The sequence below is a fragment of the Sceloporus occidentalis genome, unplaced genomic scaffold (genome assembly GCF_023333645.1).
Source record: "Sceloporus occidentalis isolate IW3139 unplaced genomic scaffold, rSceOcc1.0.p SCAF_4, whole genome shotgun sequence".
Lineage (NCBI taxonomy): Eukaryota > Metazoa > Chordata > Lepidosauria > Squamata > Phrynosomatidae > Sceloporus > Sceloporus occidentalis.
Window position 1 is genome coordinate 115,235,549 of NW_028316984.1, and position 22,023 is coordinate 115,257,571.

At 40.2% G+C, this 22,023-nt stretch overlaps 1 protein-coding gene across 2 annotated transcripts in view; it reads left to right on the forward strand.

Annotated features, from left to right (window-relative positions):
• The first annotated feature begins 9,995 nt into the window (after nt 1-9,995).
• SLC5A12 (solute carrier family 5 member 12) overlaps nt 9,996-22,023 on the forward strand; it is a 51,074-nt gene continuing 39,046 nt past the window's right edge. For both annotated transcript variants that reach the window (XM_089523480.1, XM_089523481.1), the window contains exon 1: nt 9,996-10,352. In XM_089523480.1, the coding sequence (XP_089379606.1) occupies nt 9,996-10,352 (357 nt within the window). The remainder of the gene's footprint in view (nt 10,353-22,023) is intronic.

The following is a 22,023-nucleotide window of genomic DNA, read 5'->3' on the forward strand; positions in this document are numbered from 1 at the left end:
ACGTGCATTTACTTAGCTCTACTTATGCCTAGTCATTTCCCCCACCCACCAAACATCCACAATTTATCATGGTTTCCTCCTCATCCATACATCCTTGAGGGTGAGCACAAACAATTATGCCTATGGAATTTTGTTCTTTGGCATCATTTTCTTTTGCTCTGTCCTTTACATCTTTTAATACATACCCCTAGGCTTTATCCTAAACTTAGTCACAGGTCATATCAAAATCCATCATTTTGCCCCCCAAACCGGCCCTTGACTTATATATAAAGTTAACTTATAATCAAGTATGTACGTTAGGTAAGATCCTTAAGTGTAAAGGTACATTATTGGTATAGTATTTCTGATTTCTATGTATGGGTGTGAAAGCAATGGAGAAAGTTATCAGGGAGAAGATGATTTCAATTGCAGGTGTTGGAAGCAAGTTCTTTTGTTAATATGGGCTACAAAACCAAAACCAAACAAACTAATGAGTCAGAGGGCAAATAAAGCCTGAATTCTCACTATAGGCCAAACTACTAAACTGAGGTTATCATACATCGGACATATGAGATCACAAGATTTAATGAAAAAAGACAATTCAGATTGGGAAAGTGAAAGGTTGAAGGAAAATAGGAAGACCATAGTATGGGTGGATTGACAATCAAAAAAGCCTCAGTCTGGAGTTTAAAAGACCAGAGCAGGGCCATTAATAATATGGTCTCTTGGAGATATCCAAAAATTAAAACCAACTTGACAGCACATAGCTACAACAACAACAAAGCAAATAAGTGTAATGAAATTACTCAAATAGTTTGCAGCTATGTTATTAATTGGGGCTGGGATGTAACAAGATGTAAACCATAAAGACAGAAATAGGGCAATGTAAAAATAAGGGAGAACAGCAAATCAGAAAGAATAGTCCACTGCTGCACAAAACTAATTACGTAGGCTTTTTCAGTTGTTTGTCTAAAATGATGAAAGTCATATCTATATGGATCTGCTCAAAATCAGGACACATGCATCAACAAAAGAATAGAGTGATAAATAATAGATGCTCTGGTTTCATGCCTAGATGGTACCCCAGGAAAAGGCCTTCTTCTCAACTTCAGGAAAAATATATCTTGCTGACATAATGATAAGAGAGAATCCTTTGAAGAAATACCTTGTTATGGGAAAAGAACATAACTCCCACAGCTGTTCCAGAATATGTATATGTTGTTTTCTTAGCCAACTAAAACTATTTTTATACAACATTCCAATTTGTATAAGTAGTTTATACGAACCAGATAGCTGGAAAGCCTATGACTGATCACTTGACAAGTATGGGGGGATACAGATGGTCGGCTCCATGCCGCCTGTCTTTGCCCCTTGTCGGTACCACACCAGCCACACGGTGTGGTACTGACGCGCTCCCTAAAAAGAAGTTGTCTAGAGTGGCTTCTTTTTAGAAGCATCATAAGCACCGCAATGTGGTGCCATGACATCTCTTCTGTGGAGTGCCGTTTGGGCACTCAGATGCCCTTGGATCATCGTTGCGTGCCTTGTGTGTTCATGTGGGGTTGTATATATGTGGCTGCTCATTTTTCAAGACATCAGTGGTAGGATTTTTTTTAAAGTCTAAATTACAGATGTATATACACTGCAGACCCAGCATGGTGTAGTGTTTTGAGCATTGGACTATGACTCTGGAGATTAGGGTTTGATTCCACTTAGCCAAGGAAGCTTACTGGGTGACATTGGATGAGTCAAACACTCTAAGCCCTGGAAAATCCCATGAGTGCTTCACCTTTGGAACACCATAAGTCAGAAACAACTTGAAGGTACACAACAAGAACATCCACACTGCAGAATTAAAACAATTTGACACCATTTTAACTGTCGTAGCTCCATCTTGTGGAATTCTGGGATTTGTAGTTTGGTGAGGTATTCAAAACTATAAATCCCAGGATTCTGTAGGATAGAGTCATGGCAGTTAAAATGGTGGACTTTAGCTTTCATGTAGATACCTGCTACATTTAACATATACTGAGTATTACTTTCCTCATTGTTTTTTTTTTTTTTTTTTTTTTTGCAATTAAGTAAAATATTTAAGAGAGGTTTAATTTTTGGTGGCCTAGTGTAAAGATGCCAATTCTGATGATCATAAGGTCAGAAGGTTGGTAGTTTGAAGCATGATAAGGTGAGCTCCTGTCACTAGTCCCACTCCTTAGAAGTTCGAAAACATGTAAAAGTGCAATTAGATAAATAGGTACCACTTCATGGGAAGGAAACAACATTCTGTGCAGTCATGCTGGCCACATGACCATGGAGTTGTCTTTGGATAATGCTAGCTCCTTGGCTTAGTAACAGAGATGAGCACTGCCCCCTACTGTTGGTTATGACTAGACATTCATGTCAAGGGAAACGTTTACCTTTACCATTAAATTCTCCACAGTCAGGTTAGTTTTCATTTCCAAATACAACCACCACCATTATGTGATAGCCAAAAGGCTGGAGAAGGATCAACCAAAATAAGGCTGCTCCTTCTTCAGAAGGAGCCCTGGTGACACAGTGGTTAAATGCCAATTCTGCAGCCACAAGTTTGTGAGTTTAATTCCAGGGTTCCAAGGATGACTGAACCTTCCACCCTTTTATAAGTTGGTAAAATGAGTACCCAGCTTGTTTGGTCCACGTGGCTTACAGATTGTAAACCATTTAGAGAGTGCTGAGTTCACTTATAAATGGTATAGAAATAGCTATTGCTATTGCTATTCTTTCTCACAGAGGAGTTAGCAGAAGCTTAGGTGCACCCCCATTACCAATCAGAAGACTTCACACAAAATCCCCCTGCCCTGACTGTTGTGCATCCAGGGCATCGGCACTGTGGAATGTGCTACTGAATATCTCCGTCAGTGCTCCCAAAAGAATGTATAACTCCCCCACCAATGTGTGATCATCCCAATCAGAGTGGCATTGTGCAAGTGTTCCTGAATGTAAAAAATCAAGTGATCCTAAATGGGAATCCTAATTTAACAAATAATACAGGTTTGTCCTGAGTCACCATCTTGCTAAAATTAGGGTTGATGTATATGTAACACCTTTGCCCAAGTTCAGATTCAAATAAACAGTGCATTCCTTGTGAGCTCATCCAACCTGTGTCTCTGGAGGAAGGATGAACTGGGAGTATTTGGAACTATTTGAAATCTGGGAAGCTCAAAAGCTTAATACTCATTCCATCTTGAATGTTTATGACCATTCGTTATCAAATGGGGCTAACATTTCACCTTATCTTAATTCTCTATGCCAATTTTTCCCTCCTTGCAAAGGCAAGGAAACAACAGCAAAACCCTGAATTTTGCTTGTCACATCATCCCACTAAGGTGAGTTTTGGGTCTATTATTATTATTATTATTATTATTATGTCATCAACTTGGTATTGACTTATAGTGACTCTATGAAACTCTTCCCAGGGTTCTTGAGGTAAAACACATTCAGAAGTGCTTTTCCATTGCTTCCTTCTGTACAGCACTAAAGAGCACTAACAAAGAGTTAACTAAAGTGTCTGTTGCCTATGCAAAGTTTCCACCAGTGCCATTCCCCACTACTGCTGCCACCTATAATTCCCAGCTTTACCATGGTGGCCATGGCCTCCTTAGGAGGAGGCTGTGGGGGCAGTGGAGGCAAAGGCTGGAGAAGGCTGAGGGCACCTGGCCCTGCTTTGCTGTGATGGTGATAGTCTCCTTAGTCTCTTTTGCTGTAGTGGCTGAAAAAGCTTCAGCACAGCAGCAAAAGAGAAGGCTGGGCACATCTGACCCTGCTTCTTTGTGCCTGCAGCACTCTCTTCATGAAGAGGCTGCTGCTGCCATGGTGAAAGAGAAGGCTAGACACACCTGGCCTGTCTTCACTCTGTGACAGTCTCCTCACAAGAAAGCCACCACTGCAGTGAAGGAGAAGGGGTAAGCTCATCCTTTTTGTGGCTGCCACCGCCTGGGCAATTGTCCCCTACTCCAGGTGACACCAGGCATGGGGACACTACTAGGAAAAGCTCCTCTGGGCTAATTCTCTGCAGGATCTTACAGGCTAAAGGTTTTAAAAATGGACAATTAACCAGAGTGAGTTCAAGTAAAAATGAGGTAGAGGGGAAGAAGTCAGGTTGAGGACAAGCTGATTTTGCAGCAAAACCAATTTATTATTCTGTCTTTATTAAAAAGACAGAAAAGCAGCAGAAACCAACAGAATAATGCAAGCTGTTTCTCAAAGTAAAAAAGAAAAAGAAAAAAAAAGGGAGGGGACAACATGGAAGCTAATACTCTCCTGACCAATCTAAGAGAGGTATAGCTAAGCTTAAGGGATAAAGACTAAAACACACCCCTGGATTTTTTCACCCTCCAATGAGAAAAAGTAACTTGAGACTGGAGCAGCAGACGTTAGGGCTGAGGAAGAGAATCTCTCTGTGTGTCTCTGTATTTAAGCTCTTCTAAACTTGGGGGACTATCTCCTAAAAATGAAGGGAACACTTCTAGGGCAAAACATTACCTCAGTGCTGTTCTATCTAAGATGAAAACAACAACAACAATAACATGTGCCCTTCAAGTATTGATAATGACTCTTAAGTGGTCTGGGCAGTAGTTATGGACTGTATATACTATAGAAAAGCCAATTAAATATAGATATATATCCTCTTTCAAATCCAGATGGGTTGCTCAGCCTTTCTGGAAGCTGCCCAGTACCTTGTAATGGGAGTATAACAGTCTGAACCAGTTTGGCAGGTTTCCATTCAGTGGAGATAGACAAGACAGTAAATCACTGATTGCGCTCATCCATAGAACTACAGTATATCTTGTCAGAAGGAGGGTGAGAGTTGGAGGAAATTTCCAGTTTGCACTTTAGAATAAGACTTTCCTCCCAATGTGGTCAGGGTTCATACCATGACTCTACCTGTCCCGTATAAATTGTTAACAATTTTTGGAGACTCTTGCAAGACACTTCTTTCCTGTCTTATGCATCAAAGTCTAATATTCATATTAATTGAGCATAACTCATAACAAAGCTTGTTTATAAAGCTTTTGCATTCTCATATGATTATGGTCATTTGCCTCATCTAGCTATTAAAAAGGAATTTTCTAAACCTTCTCTTAGGGCTTGTGCACATTAGCCTTAAAGGCTGGCCTGCGGTGGAGTCGAGGCATGGCATCCATATGACGTATGTCCTGACTACACTTGCAGGGCGGTGTGACACTGCATGCTGCTCCACACGTCATGTGGCTTCAAGTGCTCCTCTGGCCCTGTGTCCACATGATGCAGCACCAAAGGAGCACCTTAAAGCCATTGTGCCACAGCCATTGCATCCTTTCCAAGGTGCAAAAGGGAGCCACTTATTGTGGCTCCTTTTTGTGCCCTGAAAAAGCCAGATTGGGGTGATGGCATGCAGTTGCCACAACCCCAATCTGGCACATCTGAAGGTGACTGCAGGCCACCCCTTAGTTCACACAAAGTGCTTGGGCTAAGCTTTAAGCACCTTTGACCTTTTAAATCCTGCAGATCTGCAGCTTTGTGACTAGAAGATACACTCAGTGTGCAATCAAGAAAAGATGTCAGTTTCAGTAACTGTTTGAAGTGGTGGTTCTGCATGAATCTATTGCCTATGGAGGTCCAGAGTAGATGAAATGAGCAACAATCACACAATATGTAAACACAAGTCTTAAAGCACAACAGCTTTCAAAAGCATAGATTTTAAAATGGAAGACTTATTTTAGGTGATGCTGATTGCCTTATCTCATCTTACTTTCGTGTCTTTATAATAAAATTTACACATTCATACTAATGCTGATTATTATTCTGTATCTAAATTTAGCCTTAATGTACAACCTAATATGAGATAACATTAATAAATTATGAATGTATGACCTCTGCAGCCAATATGCACAAGATTATAATAAATTATGCTCCAGGTAGCTGGTTATGTGGAGTCTGAAAACACCAGAGCACATGCATACATGTCTGTGTCATTCAGTTGCTGTCTTGATATAGTTTGATCCCATTTATTCATTTATTGCAGTACTTCTGTACTGTTTTTCTGGAAGACAAAGTGGTTTAAAGTGTGCAAAAGTCAACAATATAAAATTAACAATGCCAATGCAACCTATGAAAACTGCCCTAAGTCCAAGTTTTAGTTGTCCTGAATTCCACTTTTGGGAAAAGGGCAGAATATAAATCAATATAATAATAAATAAATGAAATAATATGAAAATATAATAATGTTACTAATAGAAAAAGATAACACTCTGGGGGGAAAAACCTAGGAAAGTGATATCTTTTCCATCATTATAGAGGTTATTGCATGCAAAAATAAAGCGACACCCCTGCCGGGATACAGTTGCTTACAGGATGCAATCAGGAATTGTCACACGAAAAATGTTACTGATGCTGCCGGGCGACTGCATCCCAGCTGTATCCCAGCTCCCAGCTGCGCTCAGCAGGCTGATTTGCAAACATGGGAAGCTCCTGTATTTGAAAAGTGGTGGGCTAAGAACAGCTGGGAGCTGGGATGCAGTCACCTGGTGGCATTGGTGGCATTTTTTTGTGTAATAATTCCTGATTGCATCCTGTAAGCAACTGTATCCCAGCAGGGGTAAGTCGCTTTATTTTTGCTTGTGAAAACTCCTATGTCTTGACGGAGAAGGTTCTACAGTGAAGAATATGAGATCTCCAAGTGCATGGAAATGAGTTTGATGAATCTTATGTGTTTTCAATATCTTATTTGATTATTATTTTTGGTACAATCAATTTGTGGTTTTGGCTTCTAACTCCATTGCAAAATATTCACAGCTTCTACAATGAAAACTTGAATCCTGATCATCACCATTTGACTGTGGGTGCACCTACACTGTAGAAATTATTCAGTTTGATACTGCTTTAAGTGCTGTATCTCTTTCGTATGGAATCCTGGGATTTGTAGTTTTCAATGCATATGGATGCTTTGAAAGTTTTGAGTTGGGGAAACCCTCTGTTCATTGTCTTGTTTTCCAAGGAACAGCAGTGAGATTCTGGTCAGAATTCATGAATATGCTGCCAAAAGGGTTAAGCTTCACAGCTGCTGCGAAAGTAACCCAGATGTGTATCATAAGTAAAAACTGATTGTGGCACCCAACTTGCAGAGATTTTAAAAAAATCTTTCTATATTTAGCTTTTGACAAAGGAACCCTGACTGAGCTTGAAAGTTCTCTGAGAATTCTCCAGAATGTATGGTGGGAAGAATTCTCCTTGCTACTCTAGACATGACTTCAGAAATCAGATTACCATGTTTCATATGCTTAGAAAGCAAATTAGCTCCAGAGCAGAGTGCGCCCCATTGTATTACACAGTGTGAGTCTGCCTTGCTATCCCTTCTATAAATTACTGGAATAGTCAGGTGATTCCATATCTGGTGTTGGAATATGCATTTCTGTACTTTCAAATACTGCTTGAAGTATGTGGGTGCATGCCTTAGCATTCATAGGTGCTGTTTAACAATGAGAATATGGTTCTTGTGGCTTCCGACATCTCGGAAAGCAGCTAGATACAGTATATCATAGATATTTCATTTGCATGCCTTGAGTTTTGAAAACCCACACTGAACTCCTGGGAAAATTTGCAATGGTGTACCAGCTCCAGAAATTGAGTTCTTTTGGGTTTATTTCCAATAGCGCTTATCACTTAAGTTTGATATTAGAGAAAATCTTTTTGAATGAACTCATAGACCACAGGGATGTATTTGTTCTCAAAATGTAGGCATCTCTTCAATGTCTTATCATCTTGAAAAGAATTCTGGAAAAGGTGTCATAGATATTCTGGAGAACTGATTTTGTTATACTAATGTGATGTTCATTTTTCAAATGAGTTGTGGGTGAAGTTAATGTTCTTCCAGAATCCCAATCGCTATTTGACCTGAAGACCTCCTTGTTGTAATGACATGGAGTTAGCACTGCCTTGTTTATCTATTAATTGTTCCCCATACTTTGCAGATTTAATATTAACAGTGGAAAAATAGGTTTAGTTCAACTAATTCAATTCTTGTAGTTTTCTGCTAGTGTAACTGAAGAACTTTGCACCTCTGGCAATTAACATGTAACCAAAGCAGACACTGGCCTGTATCCTATTATTAATCCCAACAGGTTTTATTTATAGTTTTACTCAAAATATTCAATGGTTCTACTCCAGTTAGGACTAACCAATAGTATTAAGGGCCCTATATAAAAGGAGGGTGGAGGGATAAAATTAAATTTCACAAAGCTGTATTTGGCTTCATGATATTTAATTCCTAGATAACCATTTTGGAATTGTTCAGCTGATATCTTCATGTCATAGTTAGGAGCACAACAGTTTACACTAAATATATTGGCTTGTCATGCTTCAAAACCAATAAAACATGAACATGAATTAAAATTTCACCAAGTCTTCTTGAGACAAAAGTTTTGCATCATAATGTGAATTATGACACATTCAAAATCAATTCATTGGACCCTATCTTTCTCCTCATCTTCAGTCAGCTATTTGGGGACAATATGGAGCCCTGGTGGCGCAGTGGTTAAATGCCTGTACTGCAGCCATTCACTCGAAACCACAAGGTTGCGAGTTCAAGACCAGCAAAAGGGCCCAAGCTCGACTCAGGCTTGCATCCTTCCGAGGTCGCTAAAATGAGTACCCAGACTGTTGGGGGCAAATTAGCTTACTTGCTAATTAGCTTACTTGCTGTTCACCGCTATGATCTTTGGAATAGCGGTATATAAATAAAACAAATTATTATTATTATTATTATTATTATTAATATTTATGCAGCAGGTTGGGAAAGCCATCTTTAAATGCTATGGGGAAAAAGAAAATCCATTATCAGTTGCAATTACTGCCACCTCCTGCAAGAATAGATGAAAGACTTGGAACTCATTCACATTCCACAATTATAGTGCTATGATTCCACTGGCAACCTCCTATTTGTATTTAGACAGACAGACAGATATTTTTCCTGGAAATATCCTATTCCCATGAAGTAGGAGAATCAGTTAACTGTGAAAATTGATGACTTGACTCTAGGGTTGCCAGGTCTAAGGACATTGGTCCAAAACACACTGCACAAATAATTGAGTTTGAGATGTCTAGGTTGCCATGTTAATGGGTTAGCTGGGTTTTACCCAAATTTTGGTACTATTTACCTCATTTGATGCCATGCCAATTTTCATGGAAAGGAATCTTGTAGCACCTTTGAGACTAACTCCAGAAGAGGGTGTAGTTTAAGCTTTCCTAGACTTGGTCTACTTCCTCAGGCCAGGTCTACCACAGCTTATGCAACAACATCTTTCAAACAGTCTCAAAAGTGTTATAAGAGCCCTTTGCATACTGATATCTCAGACTAACATGGCTATGACTGAATTCTATGCCAATTTCTAGTTCCTGTAGGAACAAAAAGCCCCCTCCTGGGCATAAAATGGGCTGGGAAGTGCAAATTGTAAAATTTCCCCTCATATTCCCTAGAGGGGTATTTTTTTTTTTTCAGATAGGGAATCTGGTGTCCTAGGTGGTCACAAAATACCCTTGGTGGGCACATATGACCCTCAGTCTGCATTTTCCCCATACCCACTATAGAATGTAAGCTTTTAATTCAAGCCTATTTTATTCTGTAAAATGCAGACCATGTAATGAGTCAGTATGCTAAAGTAATGTTTAACCTGAAATGAAACTCTCATCAGATAAAAAGGGTGTGAACTTTTGCATCCCTCCTGCTTTCTGTCCTTATTTAGTTGACTTGGATATTTCTTGACAAGGCAGATAATTATTAGAGCTAGTTTCATTACTGCTGTCCAAAATAATTCCTGCAGCATAACTTTGGAATGAACTAAACTGAAGTTACTATTGTATCCTGGATCACATTTGTGATTTTGAATATTCAATTGATAAATCATGGAGAGGTAGCTGTTTTCTTGCTTTGGAGAATTATTTCAATTATTCTTAAACAAACAAAAGGACAATCCAACTTGACCAGTGATCTGCTGATCAGCACAATGACTAACTTCATCCCTCCAGATGTTAAAAATTTTGTCACCTGGGACTATCTTGTCTTTGCAGCCCTTTTTCTCATTTCTTCTGGAATAGGAGTCTTTTTTGCAGTTAAAGACAGGAAAAAAACAACTTCTGGGGACTTTTTAGTGGGTGGACGGCAGATGACTTGCGGACCAGTTGCCTTGTCCCTCACTGCTAGTTTCATGTCTGCAGTGACTGTATTGGGAACTCCAGCTGAGGTGTATCGCCATGGCTCTGCCTTTATTCTCTTCTTCATAGCATATACATTTGTCATCATTTTTACTTCAGAGCTTTTCCTACCTGTATTCTACAGGTCTGGAATCACAAGCACTTATGAGGTAAGGTTATTTTCATCTCTTTCTCTCTCTCTGTATGTATCTGACCATCCTCATATCGTGAAGTCCCATTGTACTTAGCCATCTTAAGACATTTTGGTGTTTATTTTATGGGCAAGGGAATGGAGTATGGGAATAAGTCAGCTATATCCTCCATAAATGTACTATCTAGATATAAACAGAAATGTATGTGTAAATTAGAAAAGACAGTGAAGAGACATCTGCACTTGATAATCTCAAGTGTACTTTAAGTTCTGATGAAAATACTTTTAATTGATCTAAAGTATTAGAAATCTATTCTGATTTAATTTATTGTGTGTTATAAGAATCTACAAAGCAGCATGATGGAAGAATGAGCTTTGCTTACTGATTATCAAAGAAATGGCTATATTAGATTATCACACACTACATCTATGCTGTGACAGAGGCGGATTCTAACTGTCACTGACAGATCTTATTGCACTGTCCCATGGCCAGGCAGTAAGCAGCCCTTATATAACCCAGGCTTCTCTGGAAGCTTTTCATGAATGGAAAAATCCCATTGATGAAAAGCTGTGAGAGAAACCCAGATTGGATATGAACTGCCTACTGCTTGGCCATGGGGCAGTGTGGTAAGATCCATTGGTGATGGTTAGAATCTGCATTTATCCCAGGGTTCATATTTGGCATGGGATAATCTTTGTAGTCTCTGGCAACATAAAAAGGAGAAAGGAATGGAAGGGGGGAATGTAGCAATGCTTATAATTAGTTTTTATTTTTACATGTGTTTTTGTGGATATAAATCCACTTCTTTGGAAGCAGAACAGAATGATAATAAATGCTCAGGTATAAGGCATATTCACCTAGCTGTTGAAGTGTGATGGAATGAAATAGGAGCCAGAATGATGCAAATCATGTCCCTTGGTCTATGTTTTCAAAGGGCTGCATAAGGTCTTTCAGATCTTTACAGCGGTCAGTTAGTGCTGATGTGTGAAAGCAATAAATCTGCTTACCATGGATAAGTTTCTCTGGTTTCAAAATCTCCTCTGAGAAGATTCCTTTTGTTAACTCTTATATTAATATATGTTAATATATGTATTGCTAATGGATTGGAATTTGACTATAATTCCATTCATCTGTTTCCTTTTTTAGTCTTCCTTTGTAGTTTCCTTGTTCAAGGACCTCAACTTTTAAATCCCATACTGTAAGTCCAGGAAGGTTGAAATGTTCTGCAACTGGTTTTGGGGTATTGTCATTTTTAATATCAAATTTGTGTCCATTTATTTGCTTATGTAGAGGCTGTCCTGTTTGATTAATGTAGAGTGTAAAGAGGTATTGCTAGCATAGGATGGCACATATCACATTGCAGGAGGAACAAATAAATGTATTTCTGATGTTGTGCATAATGTTATTGACTCCTGTAATTTTGCTGTCTGAGCAGATGTTGGGACAGAATTGGCACCAGCATTTGTGGCAGGTTCTTGTCCCTGTATTGCTGTCCATGTTATGTGTCCTGTTGTAAGTGAACAGCTGTTTAAAATTTGGAGACTGTCTTTAGGCCAATAAAGGCCTGTTCCTAAAGCTGTGAGAAGACTGTGTTGTTTTACATAACTTGCTGTAGCTTGCTGTTGGTGCATTTGAGTGCTCTCAACTGCAGCTGTAGATGATCACTGGAGATGTTCTGTCATTTTATGGTTTTGGCCTGTCATATAGTAGATTGTTCCTGGGGATCAATCTTGCTGTGTTGATTTATTTCTTCACTTCCTAAGGCAGAAATTGTAGCTTAGTGCTTTGGGAGGTTGTGATCCAACTCTATGATTCTATGATTCTATCAGAACTGTATTTGAAATGTGGTGAAATATACTATCCATTCAGAGCTGAATTAACATCTAGCTGTCCATCTGGTTAGCTTTTGTACGTGAAAGGTTGTTGTAGCATCTTGGTCTTTCTTCAGTTAGCAAGATGTCTTGGTTAGTCACTATACTTAACAGAAAGGGTTGCCGGGTGCCCTTGATTTTAAGGGATGTCCTGTCTTTGGGGGTTGGAGAGCTTTTTCTTCTATAGTAACTGAATAAGATGACAAATATATATATTTCCCCACATTTTGAGTATGGGCCCTTTATAAAGATGAAAATGTGTGCATCATGTAATGTATAAATGTGAACAATATTTTAATTTTAAAGAGAAATAGATAGCTAACCGAACGGAATACTTTCATTAGGTATTTAGGCACAACATCAACTTGCTAATAGCTACTTCTTTATTGTCAATCCTGTTATTCCTTATTGCTATTTTGAATACATGGCAACAATATTAACAGGTGATGTGGAGGTGTAAATAATGACAAGAGGTTCATTTACACATAGCTGTAGTGTGTGTGTGTGTGTCCTTGTTCTCTCTCCCCCTCTTTTTCTGACCATTATCTGACATTTTTGTAATGAGCAAACCTTGGAATTTTTAATGCTGCTAATAGACACTTTGTGATCTGAGTATTGTACAGAACTGAAGAGACTCCTGCTTAGAATAAATGAAGAAATGAATGGACACTGTAAGACCAAAACAAAAACAAACAAGCAAAAAAAGCCACCAAAGGGACTAGAGGGGTCACCAAAAGCAAGACAACTTTGTTTCATCCTAGGCTTGATTTCTACATCATGATTATGATCATGATCAGGAGATCATGGCTGTACTGAATAACAGACCTTTGGTGCTTCATCCATTTTGTACTAGCTTTTTGAAGATTGGGCCAGAGGGTGTAAAGCATACTTCCTCAGACTACTGACTCAGCCAGAGTTAGAGCTGAGTGTCACCACAGAGTAATTATCGAGAACACAGTGTATAACTTTTATGACCTGGATGTAAGCAAGACAAGTTGAAACTTTTTGGACCATGGATTTTTCCACAAAGTCGAGGTTGTGCGTTAATCATTTGATGTTGTGCCATTGGCCTGGGCCTGCCTTTGTAACAGGTACTCAGTTGAAATTAGCATGCAGTAAAAAATCTAATTATCTCACAAATGAAACCAGAAAAGTATATATAGCTATAAAGATAACATGTCTCATTTGGCAAGCTATATACAATTTGAGCTGAAGTATTTCATGAGGTGGAAAAGAGATGTCAAGTGACTTTAAAAAAATCTAAATAAAATCCATAGAAGATAGCAGGGTGGAATGCTCTTCTTTTATTCTTTTATGTCTGAGACATTGAAATGGCTACAAAGAAGCCAAGTTTAATAGAAGAAGGAAAAAGATACTTCTTAAATCCCTTTAGGAACATTGTTGTAGAGGTTAGAAGAGGTATTATTTTGGACTTTAAATAGCCATGCTGGCGGGAGGATTCCAGTTGCACTTTTGTTGGTTTCTAAAAAGAAACCTTGCTAAGTTATGCACTGCAGAGTATAGACAGCATAATTACTGAGATGGGAGCAAGCTAAGGACAAACAGGGAAAGGATAGATATGGCCATTCAGATTGTGCAAACCAGGCCAACAGAAAGCCCAACAGTTTATCACAGGGCTGAGGCATACATACCTGGTTGCCGGCTGGCTAGTCAATAGCTCCATGGTACCTCAGCTCTGTGGTAAACTGTGGATCCTACATAACATTTTTACATAATTGGAAGCAACCTTACATAGAAATGGTCAGAAATGTGGAAATCAGGGATGGAAAATAAGTGAGCGTGTCCTTTGGACTGTTTGCAGATGCCCACCTTTGATGTAGGAATATTTGTTAATTAAAGAGAATTAAATTAAGTATTAAGTTAAAGAGAGCACTGTGGTGTACTGTAGGGTTGGGGAAAATGCAGTCAGGAGAATTCATGGGTGCCCCTGACTCTCCCCAAAGCCCCAAATCAGACCCAAAAGTTTTGTTTGGGTAGTTTTACCCAAAATTATTGAAATTACAAAATGTGGCTGTTTGCCCCCCAAACTAATCTAAGACCTCTGCACACCTTAAAACCCCCAAACCCCCAATCATCCAAAAATTGCACAAAAACAAAACTGAAAGTGACAATGCAGGTCATTCAGGTCATTGTATCTCATTGCTATACCACTGTGCTTTGAGAAGTGGAGGGGTAAAATTGGCCCACACCCTCTGCAATTATCCACAATTGGTATAATAGTTTGGGTGTTAGACAGATGCTTGGGAGATGCAACCTGAAGTCCTCATCTTGGATGATGTGGGAAGTTATTCTCTCATTCCTCCTCTCTCTGTGTGTCTCAGCCTAGCATACCTCACAGATAGAGGGACCTTGGAGCACCGTAAGCTTACTGAAAGAGATACATAGATCTGAAGAAGTAGACTCAAATCTAAGAAAGCTCATGCTACCAACCACTTTCTTTCAATTAGAAGCAAATATGCTACAAGATCCCTTTGCATATTGATTTTCCAGACTAAGACAGCTGTATCTTTGAATTATACCTCATGAGGTTATTATGAGGATAACATGGGGAAAACAAGACGTGAGCCATGTATATTAGCTTCAGTTCATTGAAGGAAGGCAAGATTATGTAAATCCATATCTGGTACACATTTTGGCATGCTGTGATTAAGAATTTTCTGAGACTCAGGTGCAGTACAAACTGCCAACAAGCCAACATTAGGGTTAGGGAGCACACACCATGTACACACTCCCTAACCATAATACATCATGGCGACATAACAACAGCGGCACCCTGTATACATGGGCACCACTATTGTTACGTAAGTGCTGCATGGCATTCGCACAGCGCCGCGCAGCACGTACATAACCAGTGCACCAGTGGCGCACTTGTTACACTGCCACTGTGGCATAAAAAGAACCCACTCGGTTTGGCGGCTGCGGCTTCCCTCCAGTGGAAAAACTGCCATTGCCAGTCCAGACCTTCAAGAAGGTATATACCAGGCCAGAGTTGGTAATCTGATTTCCATCTTTTCTGAAGTTGCAGGCTATGGGTTCTTACTGTACTAAACAGAGGTCAACAGCAGATATTGACTATTTTCCTGATCCTCATGATATCCTGCAAGAACTTTGTAGCTGAAATGTTTGCCTTGTTCTTGTGCAAAATTCTCTATGCCTCTGCAGACTAAAGTTGTGCCATGTTAGGAAATCAGGATATTCAAATGTCTGCACATGTTTGCTTGTAAATGCTGTCTGAACAGTCAAGACTGGGAAGAATAGAAGAAATATTTATTCTGTTCCATTTGTGATGTCAAAAGTTCATAACCAGTTTTGATTTGCAATCCTATGCACACTGATTTGGTAATGTGTGTCAAATTGAATCCAATGGGACATGGAAATGGACATGGACATGGACATGATGTTCTGTAAAGTTATTTATTTCTTTATTCCTGAAGCTTTATATAATTTCAAACTGGTATATAAGAATCATATATACGATAAAACGATATATCAGTATAAAACAATAACTAGTATATAGTATCCAATTACTCTATAAAATGCACCATAGATTGAATAATATCAATAGCAAAGTTACAAGCTAAAATAGATGTACAGTCAGCCCTCTGTAACCACAGATTCAACCACCCACAGCTTGGTTTTTATTTGTTTATATATATATATATATATATATATATATATATATATATATATATTACTAATTTAATTGTACTATTTTATACTTGTTGTTTGCTGCCTTGCATCCCTATATTGTAAGAGAGATATAATAAAATAAAATAATAAAATAATAAGTTATAAAAAGATACAGAAGATAGCTAAAAGTTCTGTGAGAACTTAGTCTATAAAGGAACATTTATAAGTCTATAAAAACAATGACAAAGATAAGCAAAATAAACTGTTAAACCATGTAGCTACTAAAGATTTTATATATTTTATCCATCTTGAATGACACCTACTAAGAAAGATACTGTATTCAGCCTGATTTGTAAATAAAGTCCTTTTGTTTGTTCAACAAGCAGTTGTCTGAAGTGGTTAAAGAAACATATTCAAAACACTACCAAGAGAGAGAAAATACATTTATTAGTTGGGAGGTATCAGAGAGCAGGTGTGTGGTTATCAATTAACAATTGGTGTCAAGCTGTTGGGATTTTAATAACCCAGAGGGCCAGGATCTAAAGAAAGTTATAGTGTGGGAGACACTAGGGGAGAGATCCAAGTTCAAGTGTCATGTCACAAATTGGGTGGCAAGCTGGTGGGATAGTAGGCATCGCATGACATATTGGTGGTGGAGGTGGGATCAAAATAAAAAAATATAAAAATAATATAAAAACTTTATTTATATACTGCCTTTCCAAAGTGATCAAAGCAGTTCACAACATCAAATATTCATTACAATACAGGGTAAAATACAGTACAAAGTAAAATAGCATCTTAAAAAACATCATATCTAATCGTGATCGAGCATCTTGAAGTAACTTCTATGAAGAGGTAGTTTTCTCAGGAAGAGTCAGGAGATGTGTTTTCAAAGATTTTTTGAAAACATCCAAGGTGGAACTAAGGCGAATCTCTTCCGGAAGTTTATTCCAGTAATTTGGAGCAACCGCTGTGAAGGATCTTTGGTGAGTTGATTCTAGTCTCACCTTAGGGTACTCCAATATGTACTTCCCCAAAGTTCTGAGGGTATGAGGCGGATTGTGTAGGGAGAGGCATTCCCTCAAGTAACTCAGGCCCAAGCCATATAGGGCTTTATAGGTGATAACCAACACTTTGTATTGAGCCCGGAAGCTAATTGGCAGCCAGTGAAGAGATCTTAAAACGGGTGTTACATGGTCTGACCTTAAGGTTCCGGCGACCAATCTGGCTGCAGCATTTTGAATTAATTGAAGCTTCTGAACCTGGTACAAAGGTAGCCCCATGTAGAGCGCATTACAGAAATCTAAGCGAGAGGTTATCAGTGCATGTACTACTGTTTCAAGGTCCTTTCGGTCCAGACAGGGGCGCAGTTGGCATATCAGCCGAAGCTGGTACCAAGCACTCCTGGCCATCACATCTACTTGAGATGATAACTGTAGAGATGAGTCCAGGAGTACTCCCAAACTGAGTAACCCCGTCCAGGACAGGATGGCAATTTTCCCTGTCTGGACTTGGGGAACCTATGATGAGTACCTCTGTTTTCTCTGGATTCAACTTGAGTTTGTTTTCCCTCATCCAGCCCATTACTGACTCCAGGCAGGCATCCAGAGGAGAGTTGCCATCCTTAGTCACTGTATCAGTCGGAGAGATAGATCGGGGTGTCATCAGCGTACTGATAACACCGAGCTCCATGGTTCTGGATGATCTCTCCCAGCAGCTTCATGTAAATGTTAAACAGCATGGGGGACAGAATGGTGCCTTGAGGGATGCCAGATGTCAGCTCTCTTTTACGAGAACAACAGTCCCCCAGCCTCACCATCTGGAATCTTCCTGAGATGTAGGACCGGAGTCACTGGAGCGCAGTGCCACCGATACCTAACTCTCCCAGGCGTTCCAGAAGGATACCATGGTCGATGGTATTGAAGGCCGCTGAGATGTCCAAGAGCACCACCAGGGTCACATTTCCCCTGTCGATGCTCAGACGGAGATCATCGAGTAAGGCGACCATGGCAGTCTTCACTCCGTATCCCGCTGGAAGCCAGTTTGAAATGGGTCTAGATAATTGGTTTCACCCAAGACAACTTGGAGTTGGAAGGCTACCGCCCTCTCAATCAAGTTGCCCAAGAATGGTAAAAAGGAGACCGGTCTATAGTTGCTCATCTGCAGGGGATCTAGGGAGGGTTTCTTCAAGAGTGGTTTCACTATAGCCTGTTTTAAGGCAGATGGAAATTTTCCCTCCCGAAGGGATGTATTAATTATGAGCTATAATGAAGATGTTATTATATCCCCTCCATGAGGGGTCAACCAAGATGGGCAAGGGTCGAGAGGACAGGTTGTCCTTCTCACACAGCTAAGGAGCTTGTCCTCATCCTTGGTACTCACAAACTCAAAGCGATCCAGAATAACATTGTTTCCAGAGTCACTGAACACCTCTTCTTGTGATTCTGTCAAAAGACCAGCGTCAAGATCAGTCCTTATCTGAGAGATTTTATCGGCAAAAAAGTCATTGAAAGCATCGCAGCAGGCTGTCGATGGTTCTAATAGAGGGTTCGGGATGACTGGCAGTTGTGTTAGTTCCTTAACCACCCTGAACAGCTCTGCTGGATGAGACTCTGCCGATGCAATCCGTGCAGCACAGAACGAATTCTTTGCTGTATCGATTGCCACTCCGTAGGGACGTAACATGTTCTTATGGAGATGTTTATCACACTATACCCTTAAAGTGCCACAATTCCAGTTTGACTCCTCTAGCTGCCTCCTGTTGCATTCTGGGATTGGCAGTTTTAAGGAGGGGTATTTAGAATTCTCAGGCAGAGAACTTATCTGCCTGAGAATTCTAAATACCCCTCCTTAAAACTGCAAATCCCAGAATGCAACAGGAGGCAGCTAGAGGAGTCAAACTGGAATTGTGGCACTTTAAGGGTATAGTGTGATAAACATTGGAGTGTCTTGTCAGATATGCTCTGATGTTTCCGCCAGTAGCGCTCTAGTCATTGTGCTGCCTGCTTCATCTGGTGTAGATCTTTTGTATACCAGGGTCTTCTATTTAAAGCGGGCTGGCAAGGACGCTCGGGAGCAATGCTGTCTATTGCCCCGGTAAGATTCTTATTCCAGTGATTAACCAGGGTTTTGAGAGAGTCGCCATCGAACATAGAACCTTATAGGGCTTCTTGGAACCTTTTGGGTTCCATCAGTCTTCGAGGGTGGACCATTCTAATAGGTTCTCCACCCCTGAGGGGTTTTTGGATTATGGCCTTCAGTCCTACCTCGACCAGGAAATGGTACGTCCATGATAAGGGGGAAATAACACTTACTTCTGCCCACGGACACTCTCGGTCCATATTGAAAACCACATCAAGTGTATTACCCGCACAATGTGTAGGACCCCGAACCAGTTTTGACAGGCCCATGGCTGTCATGGAATCCATGAACTGCCGAGCTGCACTTGTTAGATCTGATAAGCCAGCCTCGAAGGGGATGTTGAGGTCCCCCAGAACAAGAAGTCTGGGGGACTCCAACACCAGCTCTGAGACCAGCTGTGTCAGCTCGGCCAGGGAGTCTGTTAGGCTACGGGGTGGACGGTAGACCAACAGAATCCCCAGACTGTCCTTGGCCTTTAGGATCAGGTAAATGCACTTGATGTGTCTCAGTTTCGGAACCGGGTTCCTGGTCATGGTGATGTGACTTTTATGGACAATAGCCACTCCTCCCCCTCGCCCACTTTCCCTAACCTGCTCCTTCACCACATAGCTGGCCGGGAGAGTTTTAGCCCAGGTGACACAACTTTCCTCTCCCAGCCAGGTCTCTGTGATGCAGGCTAGGTCGGCTTCTTTTTCCTCCAAAAGATTGTATATTATATGGGATTTATTTTTCACCGACCTAGCATTGCACAGGAGCAAGGTAAGGGTGTGTGGTATGTTTGGGACGATCCTCGGTTCTGTCGGGTTAACAGGATGACTGGAAGACGGGATAGGTATTAAGCATCTTCCTCTCGATATTTTGTCCAGTAGGCTGCAATCTGAGAAAAGTAGCTGGGTAGGTGAGTCACATCATGCATTTCATGGGGCTTTTTGTTAAAGGCAAGGAATAATCAGAGGTGGTTTCCCTAGTTTGGTCCTCTGAAATATAGCCTAAAGCACCTGGCATTCATTGGTGGCATCCCATCCAAGTACTAAACAGGTCTATCTATGTATAGCTTCCAAGATCAGATGGGATCTGGTGCCTTAGGGTATTTGGATGTACCTATTTTATTACATTGTTGCATATAATGAGAATTGAGCACCCACAGATTTTTTTGTATCCACAGGGAGTCTGGAACCAAACCCCAGCAGATACCCACTGTATCTTGTACTGTAAATGCATGCAGAAGGATGATTTTATTCTACTTATTTTACTATGGTCTGTAGGACTATTCTGTTATTCTTCTTTAACTCAAAGTAAAGCAGGTACTTCTGAAACATGAACTGCTCAGTTCCAGTGTTCTTTGTGCCCAGGCTCACAGTTTATAAGTGGGAGTGACCCCTGTGGCTGATTGAGTATGATGTGTGGGGACTTAAAAACACCCTGCATAGTAAAATAAGTGGAATAAAATCTCCCACCAAGGAAGGGAGGGGGCAGCCTGCTTTATAAGAAGGCTCCTTCTTCTCCACTCCAGTAGCTTTCTTTGTTGTGGCATTCCTACACCCCAGCATTACAGGTTTAGTTTACCCTGAGTAGGAATTTGTGAAGTAATTCAGAACTGGCATCTGGTAAATGTCTATTTAAATTATGCTGTATTGTGGGTGAGATGTTGCAGCTGGTCACTGATGTGCTGTTTGGCCAGAACTGTCAAATTTGGTGAAGAGAGGGTGAGATTTGAGACCAGGTTGAAAGATTTAAGGCCAAGCTGATCTGGAGAGAACTTGCTGGTACAGTGGGCCCCCCACATTTGCAGCAATTAGGGGCTCAGGATCTCTGTGAAACTGAATAAACTGCAAATTTAAAAAAAACACAACTTTTTTTTAACCTGAGAGAACACCCCCCTATTAATCTCTAGATCTTCTAGAGCAACTCTGTGGTCAAAATCTGCCAGATGTTAACCATAGAATTGTGCCGGGGGACCTACAATTGCCTGGAGAAGTGTTCTCACTAGGAACCTCCAGGTCCTCCTGCACAGCTTCTGGCAGAAATTGACCACAGAGTTGCATTGGAGGGCCTAGAGATTCCTAGAGAGAATATATAAATCAAATCCTTGAATAATCAAATCCACAGAAGTCAAAACCACAAATGTGGAGGGCCAACTATTTTAATAGTGACATGTGTCTTGTGCTCCCTACTTTTCACTGTGAATTGTAATAGGTTCTATGAGAAGTGGCGAGCTAGTGAAGTGAAGGCTTGGATCCACAATAGATCTGAAGAAGTGTGTATTGTGTATAAAATCTAATATTCATAGGGTTCATGTTCCTGTTGAATAAATTGTAGGGGAAAGTGTATGTAAACAAATATAACACAATTTAAGTTTAATTGAAGATATTAAAAGAACTGAAACAGTGATAATTTTGTAACCAGTGAAGTAAAATAACATTTTGCAACCACAAGCTTTAAGAACCAGCTACCAAGAGAAATAACATCATAAGCTCTTTGTGCAAGTAAAACACTATTTTTCTTTTTGTTCACAACAGATTGGTCTGAAGTGATTATTTAGTAACAACAACAGATACATGCTACCATTTATCTGAAAACATTTATTGATAGGGAGGGTAAAGTGTAAGGTTGAGTGTGGTAGGACCCAGGGACAGATACGTAGTTTCTGAGGGAAGACAAGCCTTGAACTACTTTAGGAAAAACAGGTGAGGAATCCTGTGTAACCCAGGACAGGGTTTCCACAGTGTAGAAGAGAGAATTTCAGCCAGTGTTGATTGTCACACAATTAGATAAGAAGCAACACTGACTGAAATCTCCTCATCTAAACAATGATTAAAGGGCAGTCCAGTTTTCCTCCGGTAACCCTGTCAAGGCAGGTGGATTGCAGGAGATGTTCCAGATCTCATAAGTGTTCAGGATGCCTAGACTAGCAGGAAAAATGGTATGCTGTTAATGATGATACCTGGTCAGTTAAATACAGTTGTGGTCCTTTATCAATTCCATGTATTCTTTCAGGTCTTCATGCCACAGGTGGCATAAATTAT